Source organism: Dipodomys merriami, unplaced genomic scaffold, assembly GCF_024711535.1.
Source record: "Dipodomys merriami isolate MVZ:Mamm:240054 unplaced genomic scaffold, mDipMer1.0.p SCAF_7, whole genome shotgun sequence".
Classification (NCBI taxonomy): domain Eukaryota; kingdom Metazoa; phylum Chordata; class Mammalia; order Rodentia; family Heteromyidae; genus Dipodomys; species Dipodomys merriami.
In genome coordinates, this window is record NW_027206290.1 from 16,825,027 (window position 1) to 16,839,692 (window position 14,666).

General features: G+C 47.4%; 2 protein-coding genes across 2 annotated transcripts; one reads left to right on the top strand and one right to left on the bottom strand.

Annotated features, from left to right (window-relative positions):
- Positions 1 to 6: 6 nt before the first annotated feature.
- Positions 7 to 7,024, bottom strand: Pex11b (peroxisomal biogenesis factor 11 beta). The gene is made up of 4 exons (XM_070007580.1): positions 6,937 to 7,024; positions 5,939 to 6,054; positions 3,577 to 3,778; positions 7 to 1,471 (listed from the first exon to the last, which is right to left on the bottom strand). Exons 1-4 carry the CDS (start codon positions 6,990 to 6,992, stop codon positions 1,072 to 1,074), a joined length of 774 nt encoding a protein of 257 aa, XP_069863681.1. The 5' UTR covers positions 6,993 to 7,024; the 3' UTR covers positions 7 to 1,071.
- Positions 7,025 to 7,747: 723 nt separating this feature from the next.
- LOC138817182 (gonadotropin-releasing hormone II receptor-like) lies at positions 7,748 to 14,613 on the top strand. The gene is made up of 3 exons (XM_070007578.1): positions 7,748 to 8,257; positions 12,848 to 13,058; positions 13,823 to 14,613. The coding sequence occupies exons 1-3, from the start codon at positions 7,748 to 7,750 to the stop codon at positions 14,221 to 14,223; spliced, it is 1,122 nt and encodes a 373-aa protein (XP_069863679.1). The 3' UTR covers positions 14,224 to 14,613.
- The last annotated feature ends 53 nt before the right edge of the window (positions 14,614 to 14,666 follow it).

Below are 14,666 nucleotides of genomic sequence, written 5' to 3' on the forward strand. Positions count from 1 at the left end.
AAAGAAAATGAGTAAACATCTTTAATTTGCTGACTTGAAAGGTTTGTTCTCCATTGTGGATATGAACCAAACCTATTCACACAGAGTCATTATACAGTATTTACAGCAAGATGCTAGGCACAGCATCAATCTGGATAGGTGAAGAAGGATAGGAAACAAAATTCTGAGATTAAAGTATAAGAAGAAATCTGAAAGTATGGGTACAGGGAAGGAAGAGGGCTAAATCATGGTGTAGACCTGAGGGAGGAAGAAGAAACATCAAACAACTTGGGGTGCAGAGAGATGTGGAAGGAGACCACTGGGATATGACAAAAGTCATAAAAATTATGATTTTGTAAAAAATTATGAGTTGGAGATTGAAGGAGAAAAATAAAAATAAAACAACCACGTGGCAACTCTAAGCGTAAAAAGAAAATAGCAAGAAGGTAGTTGTAATTTTATAACACAAACCTTATAATGTCCCCTATCAAAAAGTAATTGTTGCTGGGCATTGGTGGCTCATGTGTGTAATCCTATCTATTCAGGAGGCTAAGATCTGAGGATCTAGGTTTGATGCTAGCCAGAGCAGGAAAATCTGTGAGACTCTCATCTCCAATTAATCACGGAAAAAGCTGAAAGTGGTAGGGTGGCTCAAGTGGTAGAGTACTAGCCTTGAGCAAAAGATGCTCAGCGACAGTGCCCAAGCCCAGAATTCAAGCCCCAGGACTGGCAAAAATTTTTAAAAACTACCAAGAACAACAACAAAAACTAATTGTTGAAATTCTTGGACCGCGGTCTGAAAAGGGAAGAAAGACATAGAGACAGAGTCTGACATAGACAAGACAGATAAAGTCAGACTCAGACCACGAAAGAGGAAAAGAGCAAAGCCTCAAGCACATCTGGATAGCAGACTCTATTGACAAGCCATCTGTCATGACCTCATGTTTTCCTAACAGTCTTCCCTCCACCCCCTAAATCTCTGGATTTTTCATTTGAACCAAGGAAAAGAAATAGAATGAGAATTCAGATAGTCCACAAGGGATGGTCTAAGATTCCATCTCACAAATCCCCTCCTTATTCTCCGCCAGGCTGTCAGGGCTTGAGTCGTAGCCAGGGGTAGACCAGAGTGAGGATAGACAGGATGGAGGATATGAGGCCACAGAGCCCCACAATCCCAGGGCCACAACGCCAGAGCCCGAGCTTGTCCAGTGGAATGAAGAGATCACAGGCGTTTCTGACTACATCCAGCAGAAGAGGCGGATGGCCTTGAAGAACCCGAGCCAAGAGCAGGACTCGCAGCCGCAGCTTCAGCACCAGCTGGGGTAGGCCTCCTCCTGGAGTCCCTAGTCCCCCAGGCCCCCCATTTCCTCCAGGGACTCCACCTCCAGAACTCTTCAGCCGCCTGCTGCAAGCTGAAGACTCTTGTTCCATCAGTAAACGTATCTCGTAAGCATCACGGCTCAAATTCATGATGAGGGAGAAGAGGTAGTACCTGAGATACACAGGAAGATTAGAACGGGCGTGGACAGATTCTAAACACAGCCACACAACACTCAAATATCTTCTCTTCATAGTCGGTGCCAGTCATTCACACCTATAATCCTAGCTACTCAGGAGGCTGAGATCTGAAGATTATCATTTGAAGCCAGCCCAGGCAGATAAATCCTGTGAGACTCTTATATTCAATTAGCCAGCAAAAAAGCCAGAAGTTGAGGTGTGGCTCAAGGAGTAGAACACTGGCTTTGAACAAGAAAGCTCAGGGACAGTACCCAGGCCAAGTTCAGCACCTACTACCTGTCCCCCTCAAAAAAAGGCAAAGGGCTGGTGGCTCATGCCTGTAATCCTAGCTACTCAGGAGGCTGAGATCTGAAGATAGCGATTCAACGCCAGCCAGGGGAGGAAAGTCGTGAAACTCTTATCTCCAATTAACTACCAGAAAGCCAGAAGTGGCACTGTGGTTCAAGTGGTAGAACAATTGGCTTGAGCTGAAGAGCTGAGGGTAGGCCCAGAGTTCAAGTCATACAACCAACCAAAAAACAAAAAAATGGCAAAGAGATGGGAGGTGGCTGAGATGTAGCTCAGTGGCAAAGCACTTGCCTAGCAAGTGCAATGCCCTGGGTTTGATCCCAAGTAGAAAACAAAAAAAAACAAAAAACAAAAAAAACCCAAGTGAATACTATAACCTCCTATGTGGTACATCCTCCCTTGAGAAGATTATGACAAGTAAAATGAACCAGACACAGAAAGAAAAATATCTCACGATTTCACTTATATGTGGAATCTAAAAGAGTCTTAACTCTTTTTTTTGTCAGTCATGGCTTGAACTCTGGGCCTGGGCACTGTCCCTGAGCTCTTCAGCTCAAGGCTAGTGCTCTATCACTTGAGCCACAGCTCCACTTCTGGTTTTCTGAGTGGTTTATTGGAGATAAGAATTTCACGGACTTGTAACTCCTCTGTACAGTATGTTCACAAATAAAATTAAATTAAATTTAAAAAAAAAAAGAATTTCACGGACTTTCATGCTGGCACTGGCTTTGAACAAGTCTTAACTCTTAAGGCACAAAATAGATTGGTGGTTTTGCCAGGGGTGGGGAAAAAGGGAAGATGTCAAACAGTACAAAGTTTTAGTTACATAAACAAGTTCTGACGATCTAACATACACCATGGTGACCACAGTTAATCACACTGCCTTGTACACTTTTTCCTGTGCAGGTACAGGGACTGGAACTCAGGTCTCCACTGGCTCTCGGTGTAATATTGGATTTCCCTACTAGACAATAAACTTCATGGAAGTAAGTGTCATATCTTTTTGGCTATTTGCTTTATTCTCTGGCTCATAAATGTTTTTGGAAAAACTGAACACAATGTCAGTGGCACATATCTATGGAGTCCCAGCTACTTCAAAGTTAAGGTAGGAAGATCATTTAAACCCAGAGTACATAGTAAGATCCCATCTCTAAAAAAAAAAAAAGAAAAAAAAGTTGGACACTGGTGGTTCACACCTATAATCCTTGATTTTCTGAGCATTTCAGTTCAATGTCAGATCAGGCAGACATATCTAAGAGATTCTAATCTTCCACTAACCAATAAAAGCTGAAACTGGAGGCATGGCTCAAGTGGTAGATGCTGGCAGGGTTCAAAAAAGCAGAGAGGGAGGCTGGGCACTAGTGGCTTACACCTGTAATCCTAGCTACTCAGGAGGTTGAGATCTGAGGATTGTGGTTCCAAGTCAGCCCAGGCAGGAAAGTCCATGAGATTCCTATCTCCAATCAACCACCAAAGAGCCAGAAGTAGAGCTATGGCTCCAATGGTAGAACACCAGCCTGATGCAAAAGCTAAGGGACAGCGCCCAGACTCTTTGTTCAAGTCCAGTACTGACACAAAGAAGGAAGAAAAAAAAAGTTTGTACGTGTTCAAAAAAGACATATTTATTTTCCTAATATTTTAAGTCTACAGTTGGTTGCATTCACAGATGTGAAACCGATAGATATGAAGCTGACTGTATATTTGGAAAGGCCCTGAGCGATCTTTCTCTTATGAAAAATTATGCAGTATGAAAGTGGCCAAAAGATCTTTAAAGTTAAAAGAATAACAAACCTGAATGACCGCTGGGCCCACTTCTCCTGATCCACACCGGGAGCCAGTCCAGACTTTCCAGCCCACAGGACATTGTCACAGGCAAAGTATAAGGCTCGATTGAGGTGACTAACGGTGATGCAGAATCTCAGGACAACATCTGATAGGTGCACAGCTCTTTTGGCCGATTCAAGGGCATCCGCTGAGTTACCCAGACGCAGAACTGGGAGGTTATCAAAGAAAGCAAGGATGTGAGGTAGAGTGACAGAGAGTAAGACATACAAAAAAGAAGCCAGGCGCTGGTGGCTCACGCCCGTAATCCTAGCTACTCAGGAGGCTGAGATCTGAGGATCTCGGTTCAAAGCCAGCCCGGGCAGGAGAGACCGTGAGACTCCTATCTCCAATAAACCACTAGAAAACCGGAAGTGGCGCTGTAGCTCAAGTGGTAGAGCGCTCGCCTTGAGCTGAAGAGCTGAGGGACAGCGCCCAGGCCCAGAGTTCAAGCCCCACGACAGACAAAAAAAAAAAAAAAAGGGAGATAACAGCAGAGTAAAAGTTGAATAAGTGGGGGCTGGGAAGGTGGCTCAGTGGAAGAGCGCTTGCCTTGCATGCCTCAGGCCCTGGGTTCAATTCCTCAGCATCACATAAACAAAAAGAAAAAAAGCCGGAAGTGGCACTGTAGCTCAAGTGGTAGAGCGCTAGCCTTGAGCTGAAGGGCTGAGGGACAGCGCCCAGAGTTCAGGCCCCACGACCGGACCCCCCCTCCCAAAAAAAAAAAAAAAGAGCTGAGAAAAAAAAAACAAAAAAACAACTTATTCTTTTGCCAGGCACCAGTGGCCTTAGATACGCAAGAGGCTGAAATTTGAGGACTGAGGTTCAGAACCAACCTAGACAGGAAAGTCCATAGGACATTTATCTTCTTTGCTGGGTAGTTCACACTTGTGATCCTAGCTATTCAGGAGGTCTGAGATCTGAGGATCCCAGTTTGAAGATAACACAGGCAGAAAAGTCCATGACTCTTTTTTTTTTTTTTTGTCGGTCGTGGGGCTTGAACTCTGGGCCTGGGCGCTGTCCCTCAGCTCTTCAGCTCAAGGCGAGCGCTCTACCACTTGACCTACAGCGCCACTTCCGGTTTTCTGGTGATTTATTGGAGATAGGAGTCTCACGGTCTCTCCTGCCCGGGCTGGCTTTGAACCGCGATCCTCAGATCTCAGCCTCCTGAGTAGCTAGGATTACAGGCGTGAGCCACCAGCACCCGGCAAGTCCATGACTCTTATCTCGAATTAACCAGCAGAAAACCAGAAGTGGAGCTGAAGCTCCACAAGAGCACAAGAGCTCAAGGACAGTGCCCAGGCCCTGAGTTCAAGCCCCAGGACCCACAAAAAAAGATACTTATCTTCAATTAACCAGCAAACACCTAGAGGTATGGATCAAGTGGTAGAGCACCAGCCTTGAGAAAAAAAGCTAACTGGCACAAAAAAATTCACTTTTTATTCAGATTTTAATTAGTTTTTTGTTTTTTGTTTTTTGTTTTTTTTTTTTTGGTCTTGGGGCCTGAACTCGGCCTGGGCACTGTCCCTCAGCTCTTCAGCTCAAGGCTAGCGCTCTACCACTTAAGCCACAGCGCCACTTCTGGCTTTTTCTGCTTATGTGGATGCTGAGGAATAGAACCTAGGGACACATGCATGCAAGACAAGCACTCTACTACTGAGCTACCTTCCCAGCCCAGATTTTAATTAGTCTTAACCCCAATTTACTTCCTTTTTTTTGGTCAGTCATGGGTCTTGAACTCTGGGCCTGGGCACTGTCCCTCAGCTCTTCAGCTCAAGGCAGGTTGTGGGTTGTGGCTCTACCCCTTGAGCCACAACACCACTTCCAGTTTTCTGGTGGTTTATTGGACCCTCAGATCTCAGCCTCAAGAGTAGCTAGGATTACAGGTATGAGCCACGGTGCCCCGCTCATTACTTCCTTTTACCTGTTCTTTGTGTGTGTGTTGGAACTGGGACTTGAAATCAGGGCCTTATGCTCTTGTTTGACTTTTTCCACTCCAAGCTGGAACTCTACCACTTGAGCCACACTTTCACTTTATGCATTTTGTTGGTCAATGGGAGGACCAACAGTGTGAGTTACTGGCACCAGGCTTCTTGTTTATTTTTTCCCCTTATTTGGCTTATATCTGTTGGGGTGGAAGTTGTTCATTGTCACATCTCCACACTTGCACCTTTACTTTTTTTCAACAGGAGGCATTAAAAAAAACAAGTGATGAAGAAATGGGGGGGGGGGGGGAGAAAAGGGGAGGTCAGGAATTAGGAAGAGGGTAAAATGGGCAAATAGTTTGGGATGGAGGAAAAGTTGGGATAGTTGGAAAGTTGCAATTACTTACGCTTTCTTCCAAGGCTCAAATGGCTCTCCAGTTGTCTGATCTGTTTTTGTAACTCAGGACTGGCCCCGTGTCTCTGCAGTGCATGGCCAAGAAGTGAGCAAGCATACTGGGCAGCCCTGGAGGAGAGGACAAAGTAAGTTAGACCCTCCTACCCTCCCCCTCACATCTTTAATCCTGGCTAGCAACTCAGGAGGCTGAGCTCTGAGGACTGAGGTTTGAAGCTAGCTGGCACTGCAAAGCCTGTGAGCCAGTCTCTTATCTCCAATTAACCAGCAAAAAGCTGGAAGTGGAGGCCCTGAGTTCACGCTCCAGTACTGGCACGCAAGCGCAAGCACACGCACACTATCCTTCAAATGAGGACAGACTTCTCCTTTCCTCCTCTTTAGGCCTATATCTCACTGCTTCTCCTCCAGGCCAGGGAAAGATGCATGCGTAAAGGGGCCTAGAAGGGGGTTCCGAAACTAAAGCTATGGCACGGATGAGGCCTGAGGTCAGGAGGCAGTGGGAGTGCAACACAAGCACATCAGTAATGACACACGGGGGGGGGGGGGGGGAGGGTGTACCATTCCTCGGCACAGGTGGACCAAGAGGCTGCGAGGCCCTCGGACTGAACGGAGATGGGCCGGGGGGTGGAGGGGAGGACGGTGCGGAGCTGCTCCCCACCGCCAAGCGCAGCGCGCGGGGCAGAGACTGAGCGAAGTCGGGGAGCTCCCCGGGGCTCCTCACTGCAGCCCGCCGGCGAGGACACTGTTGGGTCTTATGTGGACAGAGTGACCTCCCCGCTGCCCCCACCCCCACTCATGCCTCAGTTTCCCCATCTTTCCCGGGAGCAGAAAAGAATCCACCACCTCACGACCGGCTCCGATATGTGCCTCGGGGTCCGTCCGGGCCCCCGTAGCCCGAGTTGACCCTTTGGGACACCCGTAGCCCAGGATGGAATCTCTCTTCACCAGAACCTTCCTCAGCCCACCCTCCCTCCGTTCCTCTGTCGGCCGCACCTACACAGCCGTTCCCGGGCCTGGCTCTGAGCGCCGAAGCGGACCCAGGCGTCCATGACAGCGGCGACCCCGGCTCCTCGGCGTCGCCGAGTCCCGCCCCCGCCCCGCCCCCGCCCCACCCCCTGCGATCGACGGCGCTCCGCGAGGGACAAACGTCGTCGGGAAGGATAGCTAGCGGAGCCCGCCCTCGAGCCGGCATTTCAGGACGCGAAGCGCTCGTCCTTACCCCTATACGTGCGTGTTCCTGTGCGTGCGGTCTCGGCAGCGCACTCCCGCCGGGTAAGCACGTCTCCCAGGGAACACTTTAAATATCCAGGGGCGGGGCCGGAGAGGGGCGTGGCCGGATGACGAGAGCCTCCGGCGGGGCCTGCGGGGCGGGGCCTGTGAGGAGCGGGCCCACAGGGCAAGGGCGGTGGGCGGGGCCTGAGGGCGGGGCTAAAGATCCGCAGTGATCTTCTAGCCCTGCGGGTCAGCAGAGTCCACCATCCGCCGCCACCACCCCATCCCCGCCACACACATACACACACACACACACACACACCGATGCGATCCAAAGCTCTAGCTGCAAAAGACATCTTAGGCAATAGAAGTTCAAAGTCCCGGCTAAATCAAGGGAGAAGCGGGTATGATTAGCACCTAATTTCTGTGGGGTGACCTCCCTTAGCATAGATGGAGAGACAAGAGACTGTAGGGGACGCAATTCGCCATCACCACCTTCTGATCCTGAAAAGGAGAGCGAAGAATCAGCGGCCCGGGTTAACCGCTCCGTACCCACACTCCCTCCTCTCCTCCTCCTCCCTTCCAGGCCTCCATGTCTGCAGGCAACGGCACCGACTGGGGGTCAGCAGCCGGGCAGGAGGTCTGGGCGGGATCAGGAGTAGAGGTGGAGGGTTCAGAGTTACCCACCTTCTCGGCCGCAGCCAAGGTCCGAGTGGGAGCGACCATTGTGCTGTTTGTTTCCTCGGCTGGAGGAAACCTGGCCGTGCTGTGGTCAGTGACCCGGCCGCGACCCAGCCAGACCCGTCCCTCCCCGGTCCGGCGACTCTTCGCCCATTTAGCGGCTGCCGACCTACTAGTCACTTTCGTGGTAATGCCTCTAGATGCTACCTGGAACATTACAGTCCAGTGGTTGGCAGGGGACATTGCCTGTCGGACACTCATGTTCCTAAAACTAATGGCCATGTACGCCGCCGCTTTCTTGCCCGTAGTTATCGGGCTTGACCGCCAGGCGGCAGTACTCAACCCTCTGGGACCCCGCTCTGGTGGAAGGAAGCTTCTGGGGGCAGCTTGGGGACTTAGTTTCCTGCTGGCCGTGCCCCAGGTGAGTAATTTGGGATTTGGTTTCACCATATGAACTTGGATTGCTAAGGTGCATATTACACGCCATTAGCTTGTAGTCCTTTTAAGATTATTTGCATGTTATTTGAGGGTTGCTAACCTTTGTAGCAGTTCTTCTTTTCTTTGGTTGGTCGTGGGGCTTGAACTCTGAGCTTGGGTGAGTGCTCTACCGCTTAAGCCACAGCGCCACTTCCGGTTTTCGAGTGGTTTATAGGAGATAAGAGTCTCATGGACTTTCCTGCCTGGGCTGGCTTTGAACCGTGATCCTCAGATCTCAGTCTCCTGTGTAGTTAGGATTACAGGCGTGAGCCACCTGCACCCGGCTCTAGCAGTTCTCTTATATTATCTGTCCTTCTTCTTTAGATCTAGTGTTTGGCTTCCAATTCCCCATAACATCCCATACTAAGTCCTTCTTCTGATAATGATGCAGAAAACCTCTGGATAAGGAGTTGGGGGTGTAGCTCAATGGTAAAGTTCTTCCTTAGCAGTCACAAGGCTCTGGGTTCAATCCCAGGTACTGAAAAAAGAAAACCTTTGGGGCAGGAAGGAGTGAAGTCACCGTCTTTGATTAATGCCTTGTGGTACAAAACATGAAGTGTGTCATCTCTAGGCTCTGGTGGCTCACATCTATTATCCTAGTTATACATAGCTACACAGGAGGCTGAGCTTTGAGGAGCCCACTGTGAGGATCCTGGCTTAAAACTAAGCAGGGTAGGAAAGTCTGTGAGACTCTTCAACTACTGAACAAAAAGCAGGACATGGAGGCATGGCTAATGAGCACTAGAACAAAAAAAATTAATCAAGAGCAAGAGGCTCTGAGTTCAGGCCCCCTTATCACAAAAAGTGTTATGCTAAAGGTAAAGAGTTCAAGAACAAGTACTCTACTCTTCAGGAGTTCAAAAGCAACAGAATCTCTGACCCATTCTTCAGGTCAGGGAAAGCTTTCTAAAAATGATTAAAAAACAAACAAAAAACCAAACAGGCACCAGTGGGTCACACTTGTAATCCTAGCTACTCAGGAGGCTGAGATCTGAGAATCCAGTTCAAAGGCAGCTGGGGCAGGAAAGTCGGTGAGATTCTTATCTCCAATAAACCACCAGAAAACAGGAAGTGGTGCTATGGTTTTCAAGTGGTAGAACGCTATTGTGGAGCTGAAGAACTGAGGGACAACACCCAGGCCCAGAGTTCAAGGCCCAGAGTTCAAGCCCCACGACTGGACTCCCCTTCCCCCCCCAAAAAAAAAAAACAAACTTGAAAGACAGAAAATGATAAATTCTTAAAACCAGTTAAAGCAGGAGAAAGGCTAGGAGGATGGAAGGTAAAGGATATCAAAGAGGTTGCTGCTAAAACTAAGGACTTGATATGAGTGAATAATCAGGAAAGAGAGGAAAGAAGAAATACTAAGGTTTTACTTTATCCTGAGGGCAGTGGAACACACTAAGGTAAGAGATGAATAGTGATGTGTTACTGGTTTTTCCTTTCTATGCTAGATTTACTGAAGAATGGGTATTAAAAATTAGGAACACAGCTGGGGCAAGTGACTCATACCTGTAATCCTAACTACCCAAGAGGCTAAGATCTGAAGATCAAGGTTCTAAGCCAGCCCAAGCAGGAAAGTAGGTGAGATTCAAGTGATAATATCACTAACTTAGAGCTAATGATTTCAGGGATAGAACCCAGGCCCAGAGTTCAAGCCCCAGAACCAACCAACCAGAAAAAAAGAAGAAAAGAAAAAAAGAAACACAAAGACATCTGAACTTGGTTTCTGGTTAACCAAATCTCAGTTCTGAAAAGGAGCTCAAAGTCTAGAAAAAGTTAAATATGGAGAATTTTCTTCCAAATAAAAATCACTACCTTCGCTTGAGACTGCAGAATTAAGATTATGTTTGCTAGGAAACCAAGAAGGGCATGCAATTTCAGTCTTCAGAATATTAGTTGATTTAAGATGTGAGCCTCAAAACCTAAAATATTATAAAATTAGCTGCCAAAAAAAGAGATAAGTACTAAGGACAAAAAAAAAATTTACTTCTGGGGCTGGGAAGGTGGCTCAGTGCTAGAGGGCTTGCCTTGTATGCATGAGGCCCTGGGTTGGATTCCTCAGCACCACAGATGCAGAAAAAAACGAAGTGGTGCTGTGGCTCAAGTGGTAGAGTGCTAGCCTTGAGCTAAAGAGCTGAAGCACAGCACCGAGGCCCAGACTTCAGGCCCCATGACCAGCCCAAAACAAAAAACAAAAAAACTTCCTACAATGCCAAACAGGACCTCTACCATACCACACTTAGACCTTATTGCTACAGTGAAACTGGAATTGTTTAGTCTGTTTATATGAAACAAACCTTAGATAGGGACTGGGAATTGAGTATCTTTGTTGCATTGTTTGACTGTTACTCTACCACAAGCTTGTGACTTTCACTGAGTCACTTGAAACCTATGAGGTGTAAGATGATGAAATAGGAAATGACGTTTTTCTTACAGCTGGCAATAACTGCAGTCTAATAATTGCAATGCTTCAATGGCATACTGATCTTGACATGTATATGCAAAAGCTGATATATTTTTGGGTTCCAAATTGTGTCTTTCAGATAGCCTCTGCCTTGCCCATGTGTTGTAGCATGTCATGAATCTGAAATGATTGGGGTTGGGAAGGTGGCTCAGTGGTAGAGTGCTTGCCTTGTATGCATGAAGCCCTGGGTTCGACTCCTCAGCACCACATAAGCAGAAAAAGCCAGAAGTGGTGCTGTGGCTCAAGTGGTAGAGAGCTAACCTTGAGCTGAAGCTGAGGGACAGCGCCCAGGCCGAGTTCAAGCCCTACAACTGACCAAAAAAAAGATGAAATGATTAGCTATCAATACAAAATTTATAGTGATTTTTTTAAGAGCATGACAAAGAAGTAATAGGTATTAATTAGATATTACTTTTAGCCAGGAATTGGGGGAATCATACCTGTAATCTTTCAGGAGGCTGAGATTTAAGGTTTACAGTTCAAAGCCAGTCTAGGCAAGAAAGCCCATATGTATCTTTTTTATTTTAATTTTTGTCGGTCATGAGGTTTCAGCTTAAGGCCTGGACGCTGTCCCTGGGCTTTTTTTTTTTTTGGGTCCGGTCGTGGGGCCTGAACTCTGGGCCTGGGCGCTGTCCCTCAGCTCTTCAGCTCAAGGCTACCGCTCTACCACTTGAGCCATAGTGCCACTTCCGGCTTTTTTCTTTTTGCTTAAGTGGTGCTGGGGAATCGAACCCAGGGCCTCAGGCATGCAAGGCCAGCGCTCTACCACTGAGCCACCTTCCCAGCCCCTCCCTGAGCTTTTTTGGCTCAAGGCTAGCACTCTACAACTTTGCGACACAGGTCCACTTCCAATTTTCAAGTGATATGAGTCTCATGGACTTTCCTGTCCAGGCTAGCTTCAAACTGCAACCCTTATATCTCAACCTCCTGAGTAGCTACGATTACAGGTATGACCTACCGGTGCCAGGCTTCTGTGAGACTGTCATCTCCAATTAACGACCAAAAAAGCCAGAAGTGCAGCTGTAGCTCAAACAGTAGGACGCTAATCTTGAGCAAAAAGCTCAGGGACAATGTCCAGGCCCTGCATTCAAGCCCCAGGACCAACACCAAAAAAAAAAAAAAGAAATTACTGACTTTTGTAGACTCATTCCAGGCAATCCATGGTTAAAAACGCTTCTACTATATGTAAGTTACATAGAAATGAGAGGCAGATGCAAGGATATGACCAAACTCTAAGTCCAAGAATTTGAACTATTTTTACACTTCTCACATTTTCAAGTATGTCCAGACATGGGGATAAAAAAAGAGACAAAAAAACTATTCCTGAACCCAGCATGGGTGGCTCATGCCTGTAATATTACCTCCAATTAACCATTCACAAACCAGAAGCAGTGCTGTGGTCCAAAGTGATAAGAGTGCTAGTCTTGCAAGAGCCAGGGACAGTGCCCAGGCCCTGAGTTCAAGCCTCACAACAACAATTATTCCTCAGCCTAGTCAAGAAAAACTTGTCGTAGGCTGATTTTTCTTTTTGCTTTTTTATTTTACAAGATGTAACCAGAAAAACTATTTAAGGCAAAGTTGTAGGTACTATGTTACAAAGTGCAATATTAGAATAGTATTTGAGAAGCCAGGCATCTCTAATAAACTACTCAGAAAAAGCAGGAAGTGGTACTTTGGCTCAAGTGGTTGAGCACTAGTCTTGAGCACAAAGAGGCTCAGGGCTAGGCATCAGTGCCTCAAGCCTATAATCCTAGCTACTCAGGAGGCTCAGATCTGAGGATCATGGTTCAAAGCCAGCCAGTCCGTGAGATTCTTATCTCCAATAAAACACCAGAAAACTGGAAGTGGCACTGTGGCTCAAGTGGTAGAGTGCTTGCCTTGAGCTTAAGAGTTCAAAGACAGTACCTGGGCTTAGAGTTCAAGCCCCAGGACAAAAAATATTTGAGGTACAACAAACTTCATTGCACTGCTCTGCATGGTGTTAAGGGGTAACTGGGAGATCCTGTAACATACGTGGATAGTTTTGAATACTGTAGGAAGTAGTACTAATAGAGCTCAACTCCACTCCAGCTGTTCCTGTTCCACACTGTCCAGCGAGCTGGCCCAGTCCCCTTCACTCAGTGTGTCACCAAAGGGAGCTTCAAGGCTCAATGGCAAGAGACCACCTATAACCTCTTCACCTTCTGCTGCCTCTTTCTGCTGCCACTGACTGTCATGGCCATCTGCTACAGCCGTATTGTCCTCAGTGTGTCCAGTACCCAGACCACAAAGGCGAGTCATGGTAAGAATAATTCCCAGACTGTAATCCTTACCCTGAAAGTATTACTTACGTATCTGCTATGACAGTACGGCACTAAACCAAAGTGACTAAGTGCTCATTATTTTCTAGTCAGGTGCTGGTGGCTCAGCCTGTAATCCTAGCTACTCAGAAGGCTGAGTTTAGAGGCTGGCAGTTTGAAGCCAGCCCAGGCGGGAAAGTCTATGAGTCTCATCTCTAACTAACCTACACAAAGTCTACACTGGAGGTGTGGTTCAAGTGGTAATGTATCAACCTTGGGTCTGGTCATGGGACCTGAACTCTGGGCCTGGGAACTGTCCCCTCAGCTCTTCAGCTCAAGGCTAGCGCTCTACCACTTGAGCCACAGCACCACTTCCGGCTTTTTTCTTTTTGCTTATGTGGTGCTGAGGAATCAAACCCAGGACCTCAGGCATGCAAGGCAAGCGCTCTACCACTAAGCCACTTTCCCAGCCAGGTCAATATTCTTCTTTACTCTGGAATACCATCAAGTCTTAAAGCAGACGTGCTGGCTTCACTTGATAAAGCATTCTCAATCAAAAGCATTTTCCCCAACATGTCTGTCAAATGTCTGATGTAGGAGGAGTCATGTAGTCCCAGGCAGGGAAAAGTTAAGAGGGTTTGCTGCCCTCTTCTCCTTGGGAAAAGTGGGAGGCTCCATCTCACCATCTTTATCTCTTCATCAATTCTCAAGATTCTCAGTGCAGAGGCTGAGCAGTTTTGAATGAGTGTGTTTTCTGAATTCCCAGCCCCTGATGGTGAATTTGCCCTCCGCCGCAGCTTTGACACTCGTCCTCGTGTTCGCCTTCGGGCCCTGCGACTGGCCCTACTAGTCTTGCTGACCTTCACCCTCTGCTGGACACCTTATTACCTACTGGGTCTGTGGTACTGGTTCTCCCCCACCATGCTAAGTGAAGTCCCTCCCAGCCTCAGCCACATCCTTTTCCTCTTTGGCCTCCTAAATGCTCCTTTGGATCCTCTCCTCTATGGGGCCTTTACCCTTGGCTGCCAAAAAGGACGCCACCAACCAAGAATAGACTCCTCCAAGGAAGGAGGGTCTGGAAGAATGCCAGATCAAGCCCTCACACAGCTAGAAGTACAAGCAAATGTGATATCAAAAGAGGAAGAAGCAAAAGAGACATTCTTATAACAGTCCATCAGCTCCCGATAGAGTATACAGGAACAGAATTATTCTAATACTCCCAGAATATCTCACTGCTACACTTGTATACTTTCAAGAAAAATACTGAGGGGCTGGGAAGGTGGCTCAGTGATAGAACGCTTGCCTTGCATGCCTGAGGCCCTGGGTTTGATTCCTCAGCACCACATAAGCAAAAAGCAAAAAGCCGGAAGTGGCACTGTGGCTCAAGTGGCAAAGTGCTAGCCTTGAGCTGAAGAGCTGAGGGACAGCGCCCAGGCCCATAGTTCAGGCCCCACGACAGGACCCCCCCAAAAAATATATATATATTGAGCAAAATCTCTCATCAAAACCCCACTAGAAACACACAATTCCATCCCTAGCAGAAATATCTTCACAATTACCCATAATGCCTTACTGTGAATAGTGCTTTAAAGCAGCTATTTTAGAACAGG

Coding starts and splice junctions, on each gene's coding strand:
- LOC138817182 (XM_070007578.1), top strand. CDS start 7,748: ATGTCTGCAGGCAACGGCACCGACTGGGGGTCAGCAGCCGGGCAGGAG. Junction 8,258..12,847: donor TCCTGCTGGCCGTGCCCCAG/GTGAGTAATTTG, acceptor ACTCCACTCCAG/CTGTTCCTGTTCCACACTGT. Junction 13,059..13,822: donor GACCACAAAGGCGAGTCATG/GTAAGAATAATT, acceptor CTGAATTCCCAG/CCCCTGATGGTGAATTTGCC.
- Pex11b (XM_070007580.1), bottom strand. CDS start 6,992: ATGGACGCCTGGGTCCGCTTCGGCGCTCAGAGCCAGGCCCGGGAACGG. Junction 6,055..6,936: donor GCCCGGGAACGGCTGTGTAG/GTGCGGCCGACA, acceptor CCTCTCCTCCAG/GGCTGCCCAGTATGCTTGCT. Junction 1,472..3,576: donor TGGGCCCAGCGGTCATTCAG/GTTTGTTATTCT, acceptor TGTGTATCTCAG/GTACTACCTCTTCTCCCTCA.